Source organism: Homalodisca vitripennis, unplaced genomic scaffold, assembly GCF_021130785.1.
Source record: "Homalodisca vitripennis isolate AUS2020 unplaced genomic scaffold, UT_GWSS_2.1 ScUCBcl_2414;HRSCAF=7154, whole genome shotgun sequence".
NCBI classification, from domain to species: Eukaryota; Metazoa; Arthropoda; class Insecta; order Hemiptera; family Cicadellidae; genus Homalodisca; species Homalodisca vitripennis.
In genome coordinates this window covers 37,738-64,317 of record NW_025778562.1, presented here as the reverse complement: position 1 = coordinate 64,317, position 26,580 = coordinate 37,738, and the positions used below count along the sequence as shown (strand labels likewise).

General features: G+C 33.3%; 1 protein-coding gene across 1 annotated transcript in view; it reads left to right on the top strand.

Moving 5' to 3' along the window:
* The window catches only part of LOC124372051 (3-ketoacyl-CoA thiolase, mitochondrial-like), a 67,991-nt gene that overhangs the window by 5,902 nt on the left and 35,509 nt on the right, over window positions 1-26,580 (top strand). Inside the window, exons 2-4 of the mRNA XM_046830410.1 lie at window positions 11,636-11,802; window positions 12,872-13,003; window positions 21,598-21,862. Of these exons, the coding sequence (XP_046686366.1) occupies window positions 11,636-11,802; window positions 12,872-13,003; window positions 21,598-21,862 (564 nt within the window). The remainder of the gene's footprint in view (window positions 1-11,635; window positions 11,803-12,871; window positions 13,004-21,597; window positions 21,863-26,580) is intronic.

Genomic DNA, 26,580 nt, shown 5'->3' with positions numbered 1-26,580 from the left:
ACAATGATCCACTGATTGATCTAATGAAAATGGCAATGTTGCAAGCTGGGGATCAAGATCAGTATGTTCAGTTTGTTGGTAATCCTTTACATGTCATAATTTACAGTAAACAATTACTAAATTTAGCTATGAGGGCAATGAGACTAAGGAAAAAGCAAAAAAAGAATTTGTAATGCATTTAGATGCTACTGGTACTGGTAGGTAAAATCGATGTAGCTCCGGAAATAGGCGTGGCCTAAGAATGAGGCTTATATTTTAGTATACTAGACCATGTAGTGAATGTGTACAGAAAGTTTTATCAAAATTGGCTCGTACATTTTTGAGATATGGCCGTCCATAGATTGGTTTTTGTCAGCAATTGGCCTGTAAAATCGATGTAGCTCCGGAAATAGGCGTGGCCTAAGAATGAGGCTTGTATTTTAGTATACTAGACCATGTAGTGAATGTGTACAGAAAGTTTTATCAAAATTGGCTCGTACGTTTTTGAGATATGGCTGTCCATAGATTGGTTTTTGTCAGCACTTGGCCCGTAAAATCGATGTGGCTCCGGAAATAGGCGTGGCCTAAGAATGAGGCTTATATTTTAGTATACTAGACCATGTAGTGAATGTGTACAGAAAGTTTTATCAAAATTGGCTCGTACATTTTTGAGATATGGCCGTCCATAGATTGGTTTTTGTCAGCACTTGGCCTGTAAAATCGATGTAGCTCCGGAAATAGGCGTGGCCTAAGAATGAGGCTTATATTTTAGTATACTAGACCATGTAGTGAATGTGTACAGAAAGTTTTATCAAAATTGGCTCGTACATTTTTGAGATATGGCCGTCCATAGATTGGTTTTTGTCAGCAATTGGCCTGTAAAATCGATGTAGCTCCGGAAATAGGCGTGGCCTAAGGTTGAGGCTTGTATTTTAGTATACTAGACCATGTAGTGAATGTGTACAGAAAGTTTTATCAAAATTGGCTCGTACGTTTTTGAGATATGGCTGTCCATAGATTGGTTTTTGTCAGCACTTGGCCTGTAAAATCGATGTAGCTCCGGAAATAGGCGTGGCCTAAGAATGAGGCTTGTATTTTAGTATACTAGACCATGTAGTGAATGTGTACAGAAAGTTTTATCAAAATTGGCTCGTACGTTTTTAAGATATGGCTGTCCATAGATTGGTTTTTGTCAGCACTTGGCCCGTAAAATCGATGTGGCTCCGGAAATAGGCGTGGCCTAAGAATGAGGCTTGTGTTTTAGTATACTAGACCATGTAGTGAATGTGTACAGAAAGTTTTATCAAAATTGGCTCGTACGTTTTTGAGATATGGCTGTCCATAGATTGGTTTTTGTCAGCACTTGGCCCGTAAAATCGATGTGGCTCCGGAAATAGGCGTGGCCTAAGAATGAGGCTTATATTTTAGTATACTAGACCATGTAGTGAATGTGTACAGAAAGTTTTATCAAAATTGGCTCTTACATTTTGAGATATGGCCGTCCATAGATTGGTTTTTGTCAGCAATTGGCCTGTAAAATCGATGTGGCTCCGGAAATAGGCGTGGCCTAAGAATGAGGCTTGTATTTTAGTATACTAGACCATGTATTGAATGTGTACAGAAAGTTTTATCAAAATTGGCTCGTACATTTTTGAGATATGGCCGTCCATAGATTGGTTTTTGTCAGCACTTGGCCTGTAAAATCGATGTGGCTCCGGAAATAGGCGTGGCCTAAGAATGAGGCTTGTATTTTAGTATACTAGACCATGTAGTGAATGTGTACAGAAAGTTTTATCAAAATTGGCTCGTACGTTTTTGAGATATGGCCGTCCATAGATTGGTTTTTGTCAGCACTTGGCCTGTAAAATCGATGTGGCTCCGGAAATAGGCGTGGCCTAAGAATGAGGCTTATATTTTAGTATACTAGACCATGTAGTGAATGTGTACAGAAAGTTTTATCAAAATTGGCTCGTACATTTTTGAGATATGGCCGTCCATAGATTGGTTTTTGTCAGCAATTGGCCTGTAAAATCGATGTGGCTCCGGAAATAGGCGTGGCCTAAGAATGAGGCTTGTATTTTAGTATACTAGACCATGTAGTGAATGTGTACAGAAAGTTTTATCAAAATTGGCTCGTACATTTTTGAGATATGGCCGTCCATAGATTGGTTTTTGTCAGCACTTGGCCTGTAAAATCGATGTGGCTCCGGAAATAGGCGTGGCCTAAGAATGAGGCTTGTATTTTAGTATACTAGACCATGTAGTGAATGTGTACAGAAAGTTTTATCAAAATTGGCTCGTACGTTTTTAAGATATGGCTGTCCATAGATTGGTTTTTGTCAGCACTTGGCCCGTAAAATCGATGTGGCTCCGGAAATAGGCGTGGCCTAAGAATGAGGCTTATATTTTAGTATACTAGACCATGTAGTGAATGTGTACAGAAAGTTTTATCAAAATTGGCTCGTACGTTTTTGAGATATGGCTGTCCATAGATTGGTTTTTGTCAGCACTTGGCCCGTAAAATCGATGTGGCTCCGGAAATAGGCGTGGCCTAAGAATGAGGCTTGTATTTTAGTATACTAGACCATGTAGTGAATGTGTACAGAAAGTTTTATCAAAATTGGCTCGTACGTTTTTTAAGATATGGCTGTCCATAGATTGGTTTTTGTCAGCACTTGGCCCGTAAAATCGATGTGGCTCCGGAAATAGGCGTGGCCTAAGAATGAGGCTTATATTTTAGTATACTAGACCATGTAGTGAATGTGTACAGAAAGTTTTATCAAAATTGGCTCGTACATTTTTGAGATATGGCCGTCCATAGATTGGTTTTTGTCAGCACTTGGCTTGTAAAATCGATGTAGCTCCGGAAATAGGCGTGGCCTAAGAATGAGGCTTATATTTTAGTATACTAGACCATGTAGTGAATGTGTACAGAAAGTTTTATCAAAATTGGCTCGTACATTTTTGAGATATGGCCGTCCATAGATTGGTTTTTGTCAGCAATTGGCCTGTAAAATCGATGTAGCTCCGGAAATAGGCGTGGCCTAAGAATGAGGCTTGTATTTTAGTATACTAGACCATGTAGTGAATGTGTACAGAAAGTTTTATCAAAATTGGCTCGTACGTTTTTGAGATATGGCTGTCCATAGATTGGTTTTTGTCAGCGCTTGGCCTGTAAAATCGATGTGGCTCCGGAAATAGGCGTGGCCTAAGAATGAGGCTTGTATTTTAGTATACTAGACCATGTAGTGAATGTGTACAGAAAGTTTTATCAAAATTGGCTCGTACATTTTTGAGATATGGCTGTCTATAAATTGGTTTTTTGTCAGCACTTGGCCTATAAAGTTATTGTGGCTCCGGAAATAGGCGTGGCCTAAGAATGAGGCTTGTATTTTAGTATACTAGACCATGTAGTGAATGTGTACAGAAAGTTTTATCAAAATTGGCTCGTACGTTTTTGAGATATGGCTGTCCATAGATTGGTTTTTTGTCAGCACTTTGCCTGTAAAAATCGATGTAGCTCCGGAAATAGGCGTGGCCTAAGAATGAGGCTTGTATTTCAGTATAGTAGACCATGTAGTGAATGTGTACAGAAAGTTTTATCAAAATTGGCTCGTACGTTTTTTGAGATATGGCCGTCCATAGATTGGTATTTGTCCAAAAATAGAAGAGGTCTATAATGAGGTTAGTAATATAATACAGTAACTTAGACCATGTATTCAAAGTAATGTATTAAGTATAATCTATAGATATTTTTGTATTTGTTCTTTTTTTAAATTATAAAATTTAATTTTAATAATATAATTTAATCCTGAAGTGATTGTACTGGTTCAGGAACTAGGTTAGTTGTAGTTCAGGAACTAGGTCAGGAGTAGTTCATGAACCAGGTTAGGATTCAAGTCAGCGGATTAGTTCTTTTTATGGATGGAATCTATGGCCAGTTTCACACTGCTGAGGACTATAGCCTAGATACTTTTGTATCAATTGATAGTCTAAGATTTGAGATGCGAATATTAGGTATCGATGGTTACACTCTTCGATATAAAAAACCGGGTCCGCTTATCGTACCCTACTCATAAAAAGCAATGAAACTTATTATTTTTGTGGGGTTTGTGTCAAAATGGTTTTATTGTTTTTATCCAAATGAATAATTCAATAGGCCTATTACAATTTTTTTTTTGTTAACTTAACATATGATTTCAACTTATTAGTTACAGTAATTTTTAATATAAACAATTAAACAGGAGGAAGTTGCAAATGTTTTGAGAATTTGAAAATGGCCATGAATATGAGGAACTTATGTGAGATATGGCTACAATATAATAAGTGATGATGGTTATCGAATGATATGAAATCATTGATATTCATGACCATCCAAAGGACTGAAAGGAAAATGTCGGTAAACGTAATAGACATTTAAAAGAACAATATGGATTGGCTAGTTTTCAATCTTGAAAATTAATGTATAAATACTAATATAATTTACAAATTAAAATATAATATATAATTACAACAAAACAATAAACATTTACTATTTTAGGATCTATTTTCAAGGATAAACATGACTGCTTGTGAAACAAACAAGACACATACCGGAGACAATTATTCTGACATTTTAAATATTAACCTTGATGATAACAATTCATCACCAGTACTTTTGCTCAACAAGAGAGACTTAATTTGTATTTTTATATCTGCCAGTGTAATGGGAAATAAAAAAATGAACTTTCATTAATAAAAGGTTTAAAAAATGTTGAACAAAGGTGCTTAATATCATCGGAGATAACTTACATTGAAATGCGTCAACTAGGTTATTAGAAATGTTGACAAAATAATTGTTAACAGTTAACAATTTCACAAGCATTAGTTATTAAACTATTATTGTTCTGTAATGTTATTTTACTATTACTGGATGAATTTCCTTTTATAATACTATTGACTAAACACCACAGTTTTTACGAATTATTACTGTATTCGGGTAGGGTACGATAAGCGGACCCGGTTTTTTATATTGAAGAATGTAATCATCAATACCTAATATTCGCATCTCAAATCCTAGACTATCAATCAATATAAAAGTATCCTGTCCTCAATAACAATCATAATTAAATTATATTTTAAATTAAAATATGAATTTAATATTTTCAGTGATCAAACAAATTATTAGGCCTATAACCAAAATTAGGAAAAATGAAGACGACCATATTTGCTCCTCTCACAGTTACAGTTGTTTCTTTCTTACAAATTTCACATAATGGGTTTTTCGGTACGAGTCCAACATGTTGAAGTCACAAAAAACATGTATTATCATCTTTCAAAGCAATGTCGTTTAGTTTTCTAAAATTGACTTGTCATTTTTAATAATAAAATGTTACTTATAAATAATTGAAATATTATATTACGAGTATTATTTGAAAGTGTTTACAGCTGTTGGTGTAGATCATTTAAGTTAATGGTTCAAAATAATTAATCAGTATCGATTGATTATATTGATGGTTATGATTAAGTAATATCGTTTGCCAATTTCGATATAAAAAACCGGGTCCGCTTATCGTATCCTACCCTGTATTAGTATAATATCTGTGTTTAACTTGTCTCACCCATGTTAATAATTTTCCGTATTCTTTGTACGGGGGTATTTTTTAAAAGATTTATACAATTTATCTGTAATAGTAAAAGCCTTTAAGGATAATTCAACACTCATCCATGGTTTTAACCCTCCAAGTGCTGGTTAGAACTGCCTTAAGTGCTGGGCATTTTTCAGTATGTTTGCAAGCGTTTTAGAAAGTTTTTTTTTTATATACTGTTACCTTAATGTAAATACTACATATTATATATCATTATTTTCAGGAAAGATCACAGAATATGATAATAATACTTATATGACTTACCTTTACATGGTAAAAATATTGCTGAATGTAAATCTTGACAAAAAAAAAAAAAAAAAAGTTTTTATTTTTTCACTTTGAGCTTAGATATCATTTCACCAAAGTTATGAAAATAAAAATCCAAGATATACAAGTTGTAGGTAATTTAATAATGAACCCAAAAGTATATACATCTTATGGGTTTACATATTGACAGAATTCACTCAGAGCAAAAAACGATAAATTGTAACACGTAAAAAATCAGTGATATTTGAAACATTGTGTACTACATTGTAACACCTTTCACATTCCTTATTGCACTAGACCTACTTAATTCACTCATTTTTACAATAAAACACAATATAAAACAGTAATAGTCAACTACAACACCAAAGGTATGATGCAAACAACGACGGAACAGCAATAAACAGAACGACGACCGAACCGTATGACTTGGAAATAAACATACGCTTTAGAAACAGCTGTCGTATAGCGCCGGTCTTTGAGCAAAGACGTGCTCCATAGAGTATAACGAGTTCCGCATTTCTTCTAGTTTAATACTATATAAAATAGTTCGTGATATTCCGTAATATATAGCCACTAGCGTGGTTTAAAGAGATCGCGTTTCTGACATCGCGCTCCGCGAGGTCAGCACTGGAAACAGGTACGCTAACATCGCGCTACGCGATGTCAGCACCTGGAGGGTTAACATTTTAGATTTAACATTAGTTTTTTCTAGGTTATAAGTATGTTTATTGTTATCAATCAAAGTAGACAATTTATCATAAAACAAATTAAATGCCAAATCAACATCAGTGATCTCCAAAATATCTGACCAATCAGTCTTCATCAACATCAACAATACACTAAGTTGTTTGTAATCAATAAAAAATCTAGGATGAGCTCTTTTTATCTGCAGTTCCAAGGTGAGTGAAATTCACAATACACACCACAGGTCTATGGTCAGTTACATTTGTTTCAATCACTGATACCCTGTGAGCTTCATAAAACTTGGAACTAAACCATATTTGGTCTGTGCATGAGGAAGAAATACCCTGCACTCTAGTATGTAAGTCAAGTTGCTGAAATCCAAGACTAGCCATTAAATCCAAAAATTCATCACTAAGGCTATTTTCTGATTTAATGTTAATATTAAAATCACCCAAACATATAATATTATTGCATTTAATTTTTGATAACAAGCACGTCAAATCATGAACAATATCCCTTGCCAATGATAAATGCCAACGAATAAACGTAAAATATAAAAAGAAATATTATTTAAATGACGTAACACCAAAACTACATCACAACCATGCATATCACATTCACACAGAACCGATGTTATCTAGACTCATGTACATAAATAATGACACCACTACTCACAGTATTGTTTTATAACTATTTATGTTATATAAAAAACTGCTTCTTTCTCGCTTACCAACCAAGCCTCAGGCAATACAATTACTGAGGTTTTACATGCAAGCAATTTAAATGTGTAATAAATGAACAAACATTTTTGTTTACACTCTTAATATGTGTGTGCCACAATAATAAACCCTCATTCTCACTATAAAATTTATATACATCAATGCTCTCTAAAAGAGCTGAACTGCACATTATTTATAATTTAACAGATTTTTTACGTTAAAAACAATAACATAATCAGATATACAACCCTACACGTACAAAACTAGTAACTGAACCATTATGATTTCATATGCACATATTATAAACAAATTTAAAGAAAAATTACTCATTTGCAATTGTATGTTCCAGCTAGAGTTACATTTAAGACACAGTTTCTGACAAAATAAAAATTAAGCATACAAACTTTTTTTATTAAATTATAATTTTGTTACACCAAAGTAAAAATCTAATTTTTCTCCTTTGCTTAAAAATGAAATTAAGTAGCCTATTATAATCAGAAACACAATGTATAAAATAAAAATAAAAGAATACTTCAAAAACAAGAAATATTAAAATAAAAAATTCAAACTGCATCCTTCATAAAGGAGCCAAAACAATATACGATAAAAGAATGTTAATTTCCTACAACATGGCAATAAGGGTCTTTTACTTGAGGTGATGAAAAGGCTTGCAGAAGGACTATAGTAGTTGATGAAGATAAGAGTAAAAGTACAATAGTGATGGCACAGATTACAGTGACTGAAGCTATCATAAACGAACACAAGAACATGTTCGAATCCGACCTTTGGCCAATCCACAAAATCACCAAAGACAAGAATCCAGTTTCCAGAAATGCTCTGTCCAAACTTGATTGTTTTTTCATAATTTTTCATGTTTGTTGATAATTTACTCATTATCGATTTATCAATTTTTCAAAATCCTGTATGCTGGCTATTTTTACTGCGTTTGAGTCTCTGTCCTTTCTCGTGAATATTTTTGAGTTGGATATCCATAGGTACTGATAGTTCATTTTAGCTTTTACCAAATTTGACTCATAGAATAGTATTTTGGAGTATAGTGTTATATGTTCATTAACATACACTACAGTTTCTGGTACATCCCTCACAAATACTATGAACCGTAAATTCATAATTCCGTAATTATTCATTTGTTGTCTCTTTAATTTGTACCGTTTGCTTTTTTTTATAAAACTGTCCCATTTCTGCCGGTTACTAAAGTGAATGGCAGTAGGGTGAGGCTTTTGTGTATTTTTGGATGGCAACAGCTGGCGTCACTAGCTAAATAAAGAAAGCTGGTAATGATTAATTATGAATATCTATAGGTTAAATGTCGTATTCAATAGTATCTACTTTTAAAATCGACAATCATCATCCGATTGTGTTGGTGGCGGCTTATACTGTAGCCTGAGATATTTCTAGATATAGACTACATTTATGTGATTTTGGCTTCTAGTAACCCATGGGTAGAATCCTTTCCTCCATTTAAATAAAAAGATGGTTTACTGCTATCTGTGCAAACGATTTATATATTGTAACGTTTTTGTGATATATAGGTCTAGACCATAGTTGGTTTTGTTATTTTGTAATATTATTGTAATAATATTAATATTATATTTGTAATATAATAAATTTACGTTATTAAAAATTGTAATGTATGAAGTCATTCCACATCAAATCATCCAGGCCATGTCATCCACCATCTCAGAATTGATTAAACTTAACATTTTTAATCCTTCCATATAGATAAGGAAATATACCAAATTTTATTCCTACCTCAACTCGTTTTTATTTTATAGGCAGTTAAAAGTTGGGCAAAATGAGCGTTTTTACATATTCCAAGAACTCTGGACAAGCTTGTACTTTCATTAAAAAAAAATTGTATCTTCATCATTTATAGTGTAAATGTTATGAAAATTTACTGTATTATTAAGGAAACTGTACTGATTTCAGAAAAAAACAAACAAACCTGAGCTATCTTTATTTATGTAGCTTTAAAAAATATTTTTGGTAATTTATAAGTGTTTTTAGGGACAGAAAATATATTTTACTACAATCGCAATATCTTAAAAAGGCAGAGTGATATACAAGTACCGGTATTTCTTTTTTTAATTCATATTTACAAAAAGCAAAGAATCACATACAAAAATAAAATTCATGGCATTTTTTTTGTGCTTCACCATGTAAAAACTCGTGTTAAATAAAAGTCTTTATTGTACAATTCTTGAAGTTTGGAAGTTTTAACAAAACTAAAGCCCAATAAAATAATTAATAACTTTAGATAATTAAGATTAAAAGGTTAAGTACAACACTAAAAAAATATTTTTACAGATGCAGGTGTTTTAATGTAGTCTAATATACTACTCTTAGTGAAAACAATAATCTTAAATTATTATTAGTACCTAGGCCAAGAACCTTTTGTTGCTCCAAAACAATGTAAATGAATGTTAGGATATTATTCTTGTTGTTAATGTATTATAACTTCTGTTGCATCCGATCATTACACAACATCGAATTTTGATAATATATCAATTTGTTCAATGATAATCGAATAAGAAGTGTAGACCGCTTATGAAAGTCTCCCCCATTAAAATGCAAAATGCTAAGTGACTGTGTGTTTGTTATTTTTTATTACGAGGTGTTCAAAGATTTCAAAGTAAACATGTAAGTAACTGTGCTGTGGACTTGCACAGGTTTTTAACTTAAATACAAAAATGTAATCATCTAATTTTAAAATTATGGGTCTCAATATCTTTGTTGGCATGAGAATAATAGTTTAAAATTTGGATATAATTTTACTAAGTAAAAGGATTGTCCTGTTTTATTTTGTGGACTCTACTATATATCACAAAGATGTAAAACCTTAAAAAATACTGAAATAAGTATTACATACTTAACGGCATGGTAGCATATAATACTTCTTAATGTGTTATTTTTTTACTTGAGATATTAAATAATGTTGTATCTTAAAAATAAATGAAATAATATTGAAATATATTATAACTATTGATAACATAATCAGACAACATACTGGTCTCTTAATAGATTAATGACAATTTTCTGAATTGTTAATCCCAATACAATTTTTTTTGTTTTATATAGCTCACAACTTTTAAGAGGAATAAGGCGGGCAAATAAATATGCCGTGTTTATAATCACCAGTTGTAAACATTTCAAAATTTTATTAATTGTAAGTCATGAAATCAGTGAGCTGTTGACTTGTATTATCAGTGGAAATGAACCCAAGGGTCCAAAGTACAGTATATTTTTCTACATGACTAATTTATTGAAAAATAAATTCTAATCTAAACATTGGTTAGAACCAAGAAAATAGGAGTATCATACATCATTGTTTAGTATTTAAAATAAATGAGATCTCATGTACAATATTAGTGTACTACACTAGTTTATTAAAAAATAAATTCTAATCTAAACATTGGTTAGAACCAAGAAAATAGGAGTATCATACATCATTGTTTAGTATTTAAAATAAATGAGATCTCATGTACAATATTAGTGTACTACACTAGTTTATTAAAAAAGAAACTTCTCTAGATATTCAATTAGTCTATTATGAGGCAGAGCTTTGATTTGCAGTTTGAAAAGTAAATTACCTACATTTTTTTTAGAATAGATCTCTCAACTTTTACTTTAGGAATTTGATGGATTTTTATAATAATAATTGTATTATTATTATTTCTGCTCAACTAAATAATACATCTAATGATAATAGCAATTTCTGTACTTATTGGATACATACTCGTATAGTATTACATAATAGTGATTTGATAAATTAGCCTAGTCATGACTTTCCAGGTGCAGTTTCCTCGGACACTAATACTGAGTTTTACTTACCCAATTGAAATGTACATTTTGTTGTGTGTGTTTGGGTATAGTACAGTCTTCATTACCATTAAGAAAATATTTTTAAAAGCAAACTAAATTTATTCTTACAATTGAATGTAAGTACTTGACTCTTCCCATCTACTTACTTCTCAACAGAGTAAATGCCTAATTTAAGTGTCATTTGAGCTCATTAAATATCTAAAGAGATTTAATTGGTTGTCAGTGCTGTTTATTTAGTACGTGTGGGTTTAAAAATTCAAACCACTCTTTTATATTTTGAAATGTGGAAATAAAATGTATTTGCAACAAAGATTTAGTTTCCTAATAATAATAAAAACATTTTTAGGAATGTTATTATGATTATGTTAAAACATTTTAGACTTGACGTAACTTGATATTTTAATGTTTGTGCTTAGTTTATTTTACCAACAGAAATGTGTACTTTTTGATTTTTGTGTGTTTAGTGTACGGTACATAAAACATGTTTTGTTCAATCTTGATGTTTTTTTTTTTCAGGAATATTTATTGTAGCAGCTAAACGTACTCCTTTCGGGACATATGGTGGGAAATTTGTTAAGACAAGTGCCCTAGAACTACAGGAAGTTGCAGCAAAATCGGCTCTCACCTCTGCCAATATAAAACCGGAAATTGTGGACTCTGTGGTGATAGGCAATGTGCTGGCTGTAAGTACTGGAAGTTCTTCAGATATAAGAGATATTTTAACAATTTAAAAATTGCACAGAGCTCATTTCTACGTTTGAAAGAGTAAGAACCAGTGATGGTGTTAATGAGATAGTGATTCAATGTAGCTAGTTTAAGAGGTTTGATTTATTTACATTTGTCCAAGGCATTCATACATTGGATTCTATAGATCAACCCCTCGTAAAGAAACCTGCGCAGAAGCAAATATCTGAGCAGCCACGTACAGGAGGGACCCTCCTCCAGTGATTGGGAGTGGAACAAGTATCTCCACGTCTCTGTTTTATCAGCTGTGTGGGTCTTGTCTCACTCGCGCCATTTTGTTTACACTGCAGCTACTTACCTATTCTATAAGTATGTTGAATTTTTTGTGTAGGCACTTACAAGCGTAAAATATTAAATGAACAGACTAATGTAGCCATTGACGTATCCTGGGAGCTTTCTTTTTGGTGTGAGGTTAGCTGCTAAGTGGCAGTGGCCAGGTCAGGTGATAGAACAAGCTGCAAATGCAGAGCAGTGGTGGGGATACTGGGTGAGAGCAGCATCACAGCGGCAGAGGGGTATTTACCCCACCGTGCGTGAACTAAAATTGCCCAGTGTCTTTTTGCAAGCGGTTTACCTATAACAATATAACTAGCAATTGATATCAAACCATTGTAGTTAGTTCAGAAAAAACAGATAAACAATCAAGCTATCAGTTGTCATGAATGTACAATGTCTTTCTACATCAGTTGTATAGTACTCAAATTTTAGCACTTACGATAAATTAAACCAGTACCAAAATATATTTTAAAATAAATGTTTAAAATTCAAAATGGTTTATTATTTTTTCTGAAACATTTTTCCTGTAACATACGGATAAGGGAAATTCGTAAAGTATAGGTTCATTGACTGGAGCAAACTGGTACAACAAACTGGCAAATGCAGAAACTTTGTAGTATCGCCTTACATTGGTCAACATTGTAAAACAATTGAATATATTTTAGAATTATAACAAGAGTAATGAATAATTTATTCATTAGAAGCATACTCAAGGATTTTTAAATGTTCCAGAATACCTCTTCAGACTCCATCTTTCTTCCTCGTCATCTTCTCCTACGGTGTGGGATCAGTTTAGACAAGCCTGCCCTAGGAGTGAACAGACTTTGTGGTTCTGGCTTCCAAGCTGTAGTCAATGGTGCTCAGGTATACATTTATATCCTTGAACCAAACAAAGAAAAGAGTAAAATTTATGTTGTTTGATTGAGATTTTGGAAGATAGCAAGAGATAACTGGAAAGAGCCCCTGATTTTTTAGACATAGAGAGCTTAAGGTGGGCTAAATTCTTTAGCCACGTCAGAATGTTGTGACTTTTTGTATTCTGTTATATCTTTTGCTTTCTACTTTATGTGTACGGTATGCTATTGCCAGTTATACAAATTTAATGAAAGAATGTGTGTGTGTGCGTGCGCGTGTGCACGCATTTGCGCATGTGTGTGTGTACAGGTTGTTCAACTTAAAAGGGTTCCATTGCTCGTTAGGTTGTACAAAATTAATTTTTTGGGCAAAATGCATATATTTTTGTGAAACGGGTTAAATACTGTTTCTAATGCTGGTATGACATGAGCTAGAGTGGGGATGGCTATTTATTTCCTGCTTATTGCCAGGCCCGGCGACAGGGGGGGGCAAGGGGGGCAAATGCATAGGGGCCCGGGGCCACAGGGGGCCCGGGCCGACTAAAATATGTATTTTTATTTTTTTTTATCATTGCCCATTACCATCGGCCCAGGGCCTGTGCGGTGAAAATATTCAGGAAATAACATGCAATGTTAATTTAAACTACTTTCTTTGCTCCGATTTAAACCAATAAAATTGTAAACACTGAGGTGGCGCGAACCGTTGTGGTTGTGGCTGTCAGACGTCGGGCCCGGGGTCCGCATCGCCCAGACGCGAAGGCAGTGACTCTTCTCCACCCCCTCCCCTCCCGGCCCCTCCCCTCCTTGCTCACTACAAGTTGCAACCTGAGCGTCGGATGACAGTGATACCGACACGATAATAAACTAATGTTTCTTTCAATCTTGCATTTCTATGCTGGTTGCTGGTGGTAATGGTTTTATTAAGTTATCGTGATTGGTTGTTTTGTACACTTCTAGTTTTAGTTTGTTGTCGTGCTTAATTAGGTTTGTTGTTGTTGTTGTTGTTGTAAGGAGATTGAGATTGATTTAACCGTGAATTAAAGAAACATACAGGTGAGTTAGTAAATATTTTTATCATTTAATTTTAGAAAATAAGTTCCAAATTTCCGAAAAAATTAAAAAACTGAATAAATTTTACCATGGATCCCACATTTGATTGCGGGCCCTGTTACCAGGATCAGGCTCAGGGCCCGCTCCTTCTGTTCACTTGTCATGCTGTAGGGCATAATTAAAAACATGAGATTTTTAATTTTAATGTAACGCAGATTTTTATTTTAACTGATGATTATAATATAAACATAATAAAATAAAAATTGTAAAATATATAAAATTAGGGACAGAGCCGGGCCCCCAGGGGCCCAGGCCTGGGACCAGGGGTCCACCAGCCCAACCCATGTGGAGCCATGATTTTTACCCCTCATTATAAATTTGAATTATACAGTAATCAGTTTCATAAAATAAATTAGGCTACAGTTAACTCCCGATTATCCAAGGGCTGGTTAACCTTTAAGACGATCAACAAGGTTCCATAACAGCAAAAAATACAAATAAACTTAATTATTACTGGGCTGCAAAATTTGAGACGTTGTAATCGTCTTATAAACGTACCTATGTAATAAGACGTGAAATTATAAATGTTACTGACGTTACTGTGTATCTAAATCTAAACTAAAACATATGAGGAGTAGGATGGTTAAAAATTAAAAAAACAACACATAAATTCGGTTTGCTACTGCTACTGAACGTCGTTTTAAGTTTCAATTAATCAAGTTTATCCTATTAAATCAGAGAGAACGACGGCTCATCGCTCACTCTTTTGTGGTTGTTCACATGCTTGTATGCAGTATGCACGTTAGCACGTAGAAAATATTATTCAATGACGACATAGTTTGGTATTGTTTCGTGGTTGGCTCGTTGGCTGATATATTGGTTGTTATGACAACCAACTTGAGGCGACGCATCGCATCACTAGTTGCGCAGTTTACGAGAGGGAATGGGGAGTGAGGACAGGATAAACAGAGAGAGAAACAGGAAGTAAACCCCCAATATGTTGGCAAGACAGGTAAACAATAGAGATCGCTGGGTGAACGTCTTAAAAAACTTGACCTTGGAAATCTGAGTGAGAGCGCAGCAAGCGATACAGTATCCGAAAATAGCTCAATGACTCATCACATCCCCTCACGTGTCCTGTGATTGCACCTGTCGGTTTTTGATTAGTTTAGCCCAGTTTGAGATACATTACTACTTTAAACGCAGCGTTTGATAATTTACATTCCGTATTTATTTTAGCAACTGCTCGGTTTAGGCCTAGTAATCAATACTAATTTTTAATTGTCTAATAGTGTTTATGATCAATTTGATACATTTTTAAATTTGTATTTTGATATTTAGGTTCTAAAATTCTATTTCAAATATTATTTTATGATCTGCCCACATCAATTTATTATTCTTGACTAATCCAAGATATTTATTTTTAGGTCCATTCACAGTATTTTATCATCATTTCGCATAAAAAACACCGTTATATCTCAAAATGGACACTTACAAACATAAATCTGGTGCTCAAAAACGTAAAGAAAGGCAAAAGAAAATTGAAAGTTCAAATAAAGGATCCAGGACATTATTTGACGTTGGAATCAAAGTAGACGTAGCTACAACTAGTTCTAACAGCGGCCCTAACGACCCTGGCGCCGCCAGGGAGAAACTTTGCGAAGTTTCTCACAGTTTTCATGAACACCCTAATACTGAAGACAGCGAAGATCTTGAAAGCTGTAGGCCTAATGCTGATGAAGGAGAAACAATGGTAGATAGCTTTACCTCAGAACCTGATCCTAAAGATGATATTGTTTTGGAAGATCACAATCGTGACATTCTAAATGCTAATGTAGATTCGGGGTTAGGAACTATAATTACCAGTTCAGATTTGGGACTTCTGAAAAACAAGGTGGTGACTGACAGTGTGATTGAGACTTTAGTGAAAATGGGTCCATCTTTGATGCCGTCAGATCTGCCAAGTGATGGAAAAAGAGCGTTTCCAAAAACGGTTCTTTTTTCAAAAAGGCCGAACGGAGAGAGCGTCAGAAGAGATTGGCTTGTATGGAGTGAGACTGCTGAGTCCTTATTTTGTTTTCCATGTAGACTTTTCAATAATAATAGTGGGGGTGAAAAACACGATTCAAATAAGTCAGTTTTGTTAAGTAACGATGGATGGAAAAAGGAATATGGATGGCGGAAGCTTTACAACAAGCTACCTTTGCATGAAACCAGCGCTTCCCACAAAAATTGCTACATCCAATGGAGAGAGTTAGAAAGGAGGCTAAGTGATGGATCAGACATACATTCTCAACTCGACTCAGAACTGGCTTCAAGAACCAAATATTGGAGGGATATATTTCAAAGATTGCTCTCCGTGGTCATGTTCCTTGGAGAGCGAGGATTAGCTCTCAGAGGGACCTCTGAAAAAATTGGGGATCCCAACAATGGAAACTTTCTGGGTCTGATAGAGCTGTTAGCGGAATATGACCCTTTACTAAGAGAACATATTGCAAAAGTAAAAAAGGCCCAAGAAGAGGGAAAACGTGTTCAAGCTCATTATCTGTCTAAAGACTCTCAAAATGAATTCATTCAAGTTTGTGGGGAAAGAGTTCGACAGAAGGTATTGGAAGAAAGGAAGAAATCAAAATATTATGCTATTATTGCTGACTCTACCCCCGATGCCTCACATACTGAGCAAACAACGTTGATCTTGAGATATCTCTTAGATTGTGAATCAGAATTTAAAATTTGCGAACGATTTTTAAATTTTGTTGACTGTAACAAAAAAACTGGAATGGATGTGGCTAAGTTGATTATTAGCGAGCTCAACAAACACTCAATTCCGTTGAAGGAATGCAGAGGCCAGGGGTACGACAATGGATCCAATATGGCTGGAATATACAAAGGTGCCCAAGCCATCATAATGGAGACCAACAATTTGGCTTTTTATAATAACTGTGCCGCACATAGCCTCAACCTGTGTGGGGTTAATGCTGCTGAATGCTGCGAGGAAGCTACAACATTTTTTGGCATGCTGCAAAAGACGTATAACTTCTTTTCTAGAAGCCCTCAAAGATGGGAGTACTTAGAAAACAGAATAGGCTCTTCTCTGCACAGTATTTCTCAAACGAGATGGTCAGCCCGAGTAGATAGTGTGCGCCCTTTCGTAAAGCATTTGCCTCTCATCATCAATGCCCTCAATGATTGTAAAGAACTGAATCTATCTGCAGAATGCAAGACAGATCTGAAAGGGCTATTGAAATATCTACAATCGTTCGAATGTATCATGATGTCGACAATATGGCTAAAGGTGCTTGTTGCAATAGACAACAAAAATAAAGTATTACAAGCCCGATCAACAACTCTAGACGTTGAAACAAAAAATCTGAATGATTTAATAGAGGAACTAAAAGTACTGAGAGACAGATGGAGCAATCTCTACACTGAGGCCAAGCTAGTGGCAGGCAACATGGCTGAGAGTGTAGATTGCGAAACTGATTTTAAGGAAAAAAGATTAAAGAAAAGAAAGATTTTTCATGACGAAACAAGGGACGGCACGGAACATCAATTAAAAAACGAAGAGGAACGTTTTAGGATTGATGTCTTCTTCAAGATCTTAGACTCAGTCTTAGGGGGACTGTCTCAGAGATTCGAGTTTGCTGGAAAAATCAGCAACCTTTTCCAATGTCTTTGGAAATATATTGAGGAAGACGACAGTTTTATTGAGCAGCAATGTTTGAGTCTGTGTCAAACATACAAAGAGGATATTGAGATGGAAATTTTAAATGAATTTAAACATTTGAAATCGATTCATCGCACTAACTTGGGGGAACAAACTCTTCAACCATTAAGTCTAATAAACGCTCTAAGGAAGAACAAACTAGATAGTTTATTTCCAAATATCACTACAGCGATCCGGTTGTTCTGTTGCATACCTGTATCTGTCAGCCAAGGGGAGAGGAGCTTCAGTTTGATGAAAAGAATTAAAAGTGCAAATCGTTCTACGATGACGCAAGACCGCATGAATGACCTGAGTATTCTAGCCATGGAGTCAGATTTGGCACGTAGTTTGAAATATGACGACATTATAGAAGACTTTGCTGGGAAGAAGGCCCGACGAGTTGTGTTTTAGTCATGTTTAATGTTAGTGAGTAACATAGCCCAATGTTTCTTTATTAATTTTCAATTTATGTTTTGTACAATGTTCATTAGGTTTTGTTCATTTAATTTTTTTTAGTTTTGTTCGTTAAGTGATTGTTCAATGATATTTAGTTTTTGTTTCATTAGGTTTTCCAGGAACCTATCATTAAGTTTTGTTTTCTACTAAAAAGGAGAGCGACACGAGTTGAACTTTAATTTTAATGATTTTATTCTTTGTTAATTATGTTTTGTCCATTTAGTTCATTAAGTGTATATTTTTTAAGGATGGTGTTTTTGATTTTAATTAAGTTCAGTGAGTTTTGTTTTGTATTGATTTAATAGTAAAAAAATAATCACTACATAATTATAAACCTCAATTCTTTCCATTTGTTTAGCAACATTTATTTATATAACTTAAATTGAAGTAAATACAGGAAAAATCACGGATTTGGCATAATTTTGAAGAAGTGAATCATTTAACAAATAAGTAAATCAAGTAATGGAGTAGTAAGTTTTGGAATAAAATAATGCTTGCTATGTTAATATAACCAATATGGGAATTTTGTTCTAACGTTGGGGGGGGGGTGAATTTTAATGTAATTAGGTTGGTTGCCTGTTGAATCTTTGGGGGGGGGGCCCCCGGTCTTCATGATTGCATAGGGGCCCGAGAATCCTGTCGCCGGGCCTGCTTATTGCAGTTGAACCAGTGAAGGTCAAGTATTGACGTTTGAACAAACTGAGGATAGGTTGCATGTTAGTGATTTGTTGTTTGTTAAAATGCGCTTAAATATTAAAGAATGTATATTCGTGATTGAAACTTATTTCGTGATGAAATCTCCTGCTGTGTGTCTGCAACGATTCATGGACAAATTTGAAAAAGAAGCACCAGTTAAAAGTGTAATACCAAAGTTAGTTTACGGTTTCATAAAAAAGGATCAGTTTCACACAAGCGTCATGACAGGCAATAGTCAGTTTTAACCCTCAGGTCATTCAGGATATTAGAGCATCAGTTACGAGATGTTCACGTAAATCTTTGTGAAGACTAAGCCGGGAAAAGGAAAAGAACATGTCATTAAGTTCAGCCCACACTGCTGTGAGAAGAGTACTGAAATGTTATCCATACCGAATGTAGGTTTTCCATGAACTGAAGGATGCTGATAATGTCAAAAGGGTTCCCTACTGCAAATGGTTTTAAGACATTCATTAGAGGCAACATTGACATTTTAGATCAAGTGTTCTTTACAGATGAAGCTTAATTCCATTTTGGAGGTTATGTTAATAGCCAAAACTACCGGACCTAGAGTACTGACAACCCACACATTTTCATCAAAACTTCCCTACACTAAAAATAATTATGTGTACGGTGTGCATTTTCAATGCTAAGAATAATAGGACCTTTGTTTTTGAAGCAACTGTGAATGTTGCTCTCTACTAAGACATTATCCAACAGTTCATAGGCTTATTGCAAGAGTGAGCGTTGCTGCTGGCTCGACAGGATGGTTCCACTTGCCATCAGCTAGCTCTAGTATGGAGATGCTATAGGATTTTTTTGAGGGAAGAATAATTTCAACAGGACTGTGGCCACTATGATCCTCTGATCTGTCTAGTTTTGACTTTTTGTGGTGCTACTTAAAAGAAATTGTTTACGTAAGCAATCCTCATACCCTACAGGAATTGAAGAAAAACATTACCAATGCAATGAGATAGGCAGAGTACAGCTAAGAAGAGTAGCCAGGAACATGGTGAAACTTGTTTACAAGTGTATAGAAATTGATGGACAACATTTGTATGTTTGTATGTAGTTTAATTTTTTCTTTCAATTGATATTATGTTTTATAGTGGAATAATTTTTAAAAGTGCTATTTCTCATGTAAAACTGAAGAAATGTATACTATAGGTAAATATTTAATTTTTTTTTAACTTTTAAAACTAAATTATATTTAAATATAAGATTTGTTTTACACTTTTTATGAAGGGAAATATTTTTTTCTGCAAATTTATTGTAAATGAAGTTTTATTTATTCCAAACTCAGTGGTAGATATACTGTGTTTAAATTAGGCTATGAGGAAAAGTTGAAATTTTGGTTTACATAAAAAGTAGTTGCCTTTTCAGTTTTGTGTATAATAAAATAATTTTTGTTGTATGTGTACAGTTTTAATGTTGTAAATAGTGGTATCAGTTATTTTGAGGAAAGTGCTATTTTGCATACGTAGCTGGAAAAATGTTCTAAATATTTTGGTAAGAACCTTTTTTATTTGTTTAAATATAATAAATTAGTAGTGTATGCATATTTATACAGTCTTAATTAAATAATTTATCTGTAAAGAAAATAAAAAAAATAAGAGTCTATCTAAAACTGTTTTGTTTTAATAAATGTTTTTGTAAACTGATACAAAATCTCTGAAATAGACTTGGCATTTTTCAGCAGTACCTTGAGAAAAATCTCTCACATTTTTCGTACAAACTTTTTTATCATGCTCTAGTAAAAAGGGTGATGATAATGTAATAACAGCTTTTTCATATAATTCAAAAATTCAAAAATTATGTCCTCAATTACAGTACAATTTTACCTTTATTGTATGAAAATTTGGTATTTTATAAAGTCAGATCACAAGTTCCTGAGTTATGAATGTTCAAAGTTAGTTTGATTGAAAAGCGTCAAAACCTATATCTTTTGTTTTGTTATCAATTTACAAATTGGAAGTTATTGTCAATAAATTATTGGTTTTTATTCTAAAATGCAGAAATAAACAAGCTAAACTTTAGTAACTCCCATTATGTAGCTCTATTAGTTAGTTTGTAGCAAACTTTCGAATTCAGGTTTATCTATATTTTTTTATCCGTGAGTAGACATTAACATTTAGCTTTGATTTTTATTTATGCCTTAAACTTAACTATTTCATTCAATATTCTGTTCATTAATGTTATCATTACATTTCTTTGAGCTAAATACACTTTATACAAGCTGTATTTGTTACAGAAGATTTTACTTAACACTATATAAGCGTCCTGGTAACTACTGGTAGAGTGGTTTTACTGTAAAATTTATACACTCTGGCCTCAGTTTTGGCCTCTCTTTTACAAGTTAAAAAGTACAATAAAATACAGATTTTAGGACCTAATATTTCAAAAAATATCCGAGGGAGGTCCCTGGACCCACCACACTGTGCTGAGGGGATTCTATACCCCCAACCACCGATGTTCCGCACACCGCCAAGGGATGATTCCTGGTTGCGCCACTAAAAATCAGTGATATTTAATTTTTATGTATTTGATGTAGTTCTTCAAAGATAAATAAAAGTATTGATTGATTGTGATTTGATTAAATATTGTAAAGGAAAATCACAGCTGTAGAGCTGTACCCAAGACTTATCTAACGCTGTAGAGAGTTGTTTGTTTTATTCCTTAAATAAAACTTTCTGTTGTAGAACATTCTCTGTGGAGACTCGCAAGTAGTGTTGACAGGTGGGGTGGATAACATGAGCCAGGCGCCCCACGCTGTTCGGAACATCAGGTTTGGTGTGCCTCTTGGTTCTACTCCTGAATTGGAGGACACACTGTGGGTGGGGCTGACCGACACCTACTGCAAGCTGCCGATGGCTCTCACTGCAGAAAAGCTTGCTTCTCAGTACAAGATATCTCGCGGAGAGGTTGACCAGTTTGCACTTAGATCACAGACACTGTGGAAGAAAGGTAAAATAGATGTTTGAATGAAATGGTAAACACTAATACAAGTTTTGGGGCAACCAGGGGATAACAAGTGAAATGAGTTGTAGTTGGGTTAGGATATATATATATAAGTAGATATGAATATGCCGGTTCTAGACCACTTTTGGGACACACAGAAAATAAAGGGAAAATACTGTTTAAAGGACAATAAACGAATCTGTAAAATCAAACAGTAAGGGGTTCCTAGACCACTTTTGGGACAGTCAGAAAATCAATGTAAAATACTGTCCATTGAACCATAAACAAATCTAATAAAATCTAACAGGAAAGCACGAATGTTAAATAACCGAATCTTTAGCTGTTTTACTGTTCAATGTTTGCTTCTACATTTATAAGCTGTTTTAATGAAAAAATCAAAAAATCTTAATAAAAAATCTTTATTCTACAAAGTTAATTGTAACACAGTCTTTATCTTTTATAGTCTTCTTTCCAGTAACAACCAAGTGTAATTTTTCATTTTTGTTTAATTCTTTAATCTTTTTCTCATCCAAAACAGTCAAAAATCTGTTCGGCAAGTGTACTTTACAATCTTCCAACTCGGCAATTATTGTAAACCCGAATTTATCTTTCATTTTCTCCAAATTCAAGATTCTATATTTCTTCCTTTCTTCCAATTCATTTAACTTCTTATACTCTTTAAACTTACATTCTCCAATATCATTTAACTCTTTCAAGAACTCCATTTAAATAGAAAAAATTTAAAGACGGAAAAAATGAAATTCGCTAACCTTCACTCGAGAAGTCGGGGAGAATGTGAGTAAAACCGCATTCTTTTCAAGAGGTTCTTCGTTTAATTTCTCCAAATGTACTATAAAATCATCGAGGATTTCTGGTTCAAAATCATAAACAAATTCAACATCCAGATAATGAAAAAATACAGGTAATATCTTTTCATAATAAACGTGTGTATCGATACCTACAAACCTAATGTATTCTTTGAAAAGGAAAATAATTTTGTCAATGGTTCCAAGAGATAAGTAAAAATTGTTATTCTGTTTTCTAAATTCTGTAACAAATTTTGTTTGCTTCTTGTCTCCATATTGCAATTTTGTAAGCAGGTTATTCAAATGTGTTAATTTATTTCGAAATTTCTTAGGTTTAGGTCTTTCTAACAAAATTAAATTACAACCTCTACAAACTAAATATCTTTTATCGATAATTTCTCCTCTATTATAACACTTGTAACAGTTGGCATTATACTCTTCCATTTAAACAAAAAGATTTTTTTATAAATGGAGATTATGGAACTAACTCTGCCGAGATATAAATTTTTCAGCGCAAATGTTTGTGTTTACATTTCTACAACAGAGATAAATAGAAATAATTTCATTCTATTGTACAACTATTTAGGATATTTTGTCTATGATTACAAAGATTATTCCGGAAGAAATCGAGATTTTTCATCAGCGAAAGAGTATATTTTTGAAGTTTTAGAAGGAATGAAAGAGAATAATATGAATTTAGCAAATTATTTTTCTTAAATAAAAAATCTATTCTACTAAATAGTCATCAAACAACATGAACTCTCCAAAATCACTTCAGTTTCTAGCATTTAAAGAACTTACCACAGGAAATAGTTATAAAGACTTCTTTGAATTACCTAAATATGTTAAACAAATGTTGATATTTTCCTTAAGTGAAAACGAATCCTTAAATGAAAACGAATTCAGAGAACTTTTAAGTACTAAAAAGTGTTCAATGCAATTTATTACAGACAACTTAGATAGTATAAATATGTTAAATGTAATAGGAGATTTTAAATTAAATAATAGAAAAATAAGAAAAATATTCCGATTTTTACAAAATAAACTAAAACACCAACAATCTGACATTTTTCATCGCTTTTATGCTAAATTTCATTGCTTATTTGTTGAAATGTTGAGAAGACAATATCCATACTGGACAAGAAATATGCATACAGCTAGTTTTTTAACAAGTCTTTGTAAACAACAAGATTTATCAAAGGAATTTATAAGAGATCACGCTTTTGTTGTAGATTGGGATAAATTATGTGGAAAAAACATTTACGAAACAGATATATTGTGTGTGTGTGGTTCTGACGAAGAAAAGAGAAACGTTTACCATTCAGCAATTCATTACGATATAATGAAAGACATACAAAATGAATGATTGTGTCTTTGGTGTAGTGTTGTTAGTGTGCGTGTTTGCGCTATGGGGAATCACATCACATTCAACTTCTACGGTGTCTATTGTTTAGAGACTTGGCCCTGCACTGCTACTGTCCAACCAAGTTAATGGCTAGGAGCTGTAATTCGGGTCTTAGACTCTGGAATTTTTTTGTTCCCAAGTCTCATTTTTCTTTGGTAACTACTGTGTAGAAGTTGATGGAGAGATACAATTAGGGAATTTGTGTCGGGTGTTTTGTAAGTGTAATGTTGTATTAATGAATGATGTGAATGATGAATGTAATGAACGAATTAAGGAAGAGAAGGAATGTACGAATTAAGGAAGAGAAGGAATTAAGGAATGAAGTGGAAAGGTGAGGAAGCAAATGGCGCGCCAACCACAGTTGTCATTACTCGGCTTGTTCTATAGTCATTACACTATGGCCACTCGTGTAAAGACTTGTCCCCAACCACTGAACGACAACCATGTCTTCCTCAATAAAAAGCGCGCCTGAAGCTCTGGGATTTGAACCCAGAACCTCAGGCTTTGAAGGCAAGCGTCTTACCAACTGAGCTACGGAGAGTCTCGAAAGATATAAGCTATATCTCTGCTATATAAGTTGTTCAATTAGGATTGCTAGTTTACAAATTTATTAATAATTTTATATTTCAAAAACCACTCAACCGATTTTAATGAAATTTGGTACACATATAGTAAATACTTAACTCTTTCGACTTAACTTATCCATAAGGGTGAAATCATCCCCTATTTCTTAATATTCATAAAAAAATAAAAAAAATTATCAGAAAAATCTGAAACTTCAAAAACAAGCGAGTTCAACTTAAAATTTCATGAAAATAACAAAATTTTCAAAAACTACCCCAATCATCCCTTATCTTAAAACTCTTATATCTCGAGAACTATTGGAGCTTTTTTGCTGAAATTTGGTATATAGGATATTAAAGTATTTTTTAAAATCATAACTTCCGGTCCAACCCTTAAGATGACCTTGGAATAGTTTTTTGTTAATATCATCCCCATTTTTTAAGATATTCTTTTGAAATTAAAAATGAATACTTATATCAATGTCTTTAACAATTCTGTAAAGTTTTAAAATTATCCGATGAATAATAGTGAAAATAACGTGAATTTTACTGAATTTCTCTAATATCGTTCTTAATCACATCATAGGCTAAAAATTTCTCAGAGACAACAACAACATAACAAATCGCGTTTGTAACAGCTTTTTGAAAATCCATATTGATAATTATATCGTTCTTTGAACCAGAAATATTTGTCAAACTCTTTGTTGTATCAATGACATAAATAGGTCTATTCGCTAAAAATTCTTTAGGATTGTAATACATTTCCTTATTATTACAGTAAACTTTCTTAAAATCTTGATACATCTGATACATGATTCTGAAAAGACCTCCGGAAATGTTTAAATTTTGTAATTCATCTGGATAATAAGAACCGTTCAATTTTACTCTGATATTTTTTACATCCAAACTATCAAACTTTGAAGGATTTTTTTTCTTGATTATTCTGTCTATCTGTTTGAAAACCTATGATAACGAACTTGGGATTGAAGATATTTCTATAAATATTTGTGATATCGAACGAATAAGTTGTTCCGGAAATACCTTTTTGTTCAATACATTGCCAATCTAGAAAATTAAACATAATGTTTTGACTTTTTGTAATTTCATCAATCAACCTTATTTTACTCGTGATTTTATAATCAATCATTGGAACTCTAATAAAAAAATCTGTAATTGTTATTTTTCCATCAACAGGCATAACATTTCCAGTTGCAGTCTTCAGAATCACATCATCGTCTTCTGCTCTTATAAAACTTAGATAAAATCCTCCTTTATAGATCGGAATAGTAACATTTTCAAAAAATCCTAATCCAAAATGAGATAAATTTCCAGCTGCTTCAAAAACACCAAATTTAAAATCTGATTCAAAGCCATTAGAAGTTTGAGAAATAACATCACTTTTTGAATACGAAATAGTTTCTTTAATTGTGCTTAATTGGCCACAGTTTTCGACTTCTTCTATCAATTTATTGTGTTTTCTTACTTCAATCTTAGAAAATAAAAACGGTATAAAATTATCGATTAATCTAACATTATCAGTTCCAAGATATGCTTGACCATCTTGTTTTGTTAAAGTTCCAGAAATATAAAACTGGAAGTTAGACGAGCAAAAGTTATCTCCAAAATCAATATTAAACTCAGTTCTTTTATTCGGTTCATTCAAATGTTGTTTACTAATTGGATAGAAATTTTTAAACTCCGCCCTTTCAATATCACTAGCATATTTTCTGTAGTCCGCCATTTAATAAGAGAAAATTTAGAAATTTTAAACATCGTGTATCATTTTTTCATCGATCTAATGTACGTTTTTATAAGAAAAGATATAAATTTTAGTAAAATAATTAAAAAGATTAGAGTCATTTTTAATGATCTACTTCGTCATATTCAGGATTCTCTTCCTTAAATTTTGCGATCTCGGTCACATATTTCAATAAAATTTGCACAGGATAG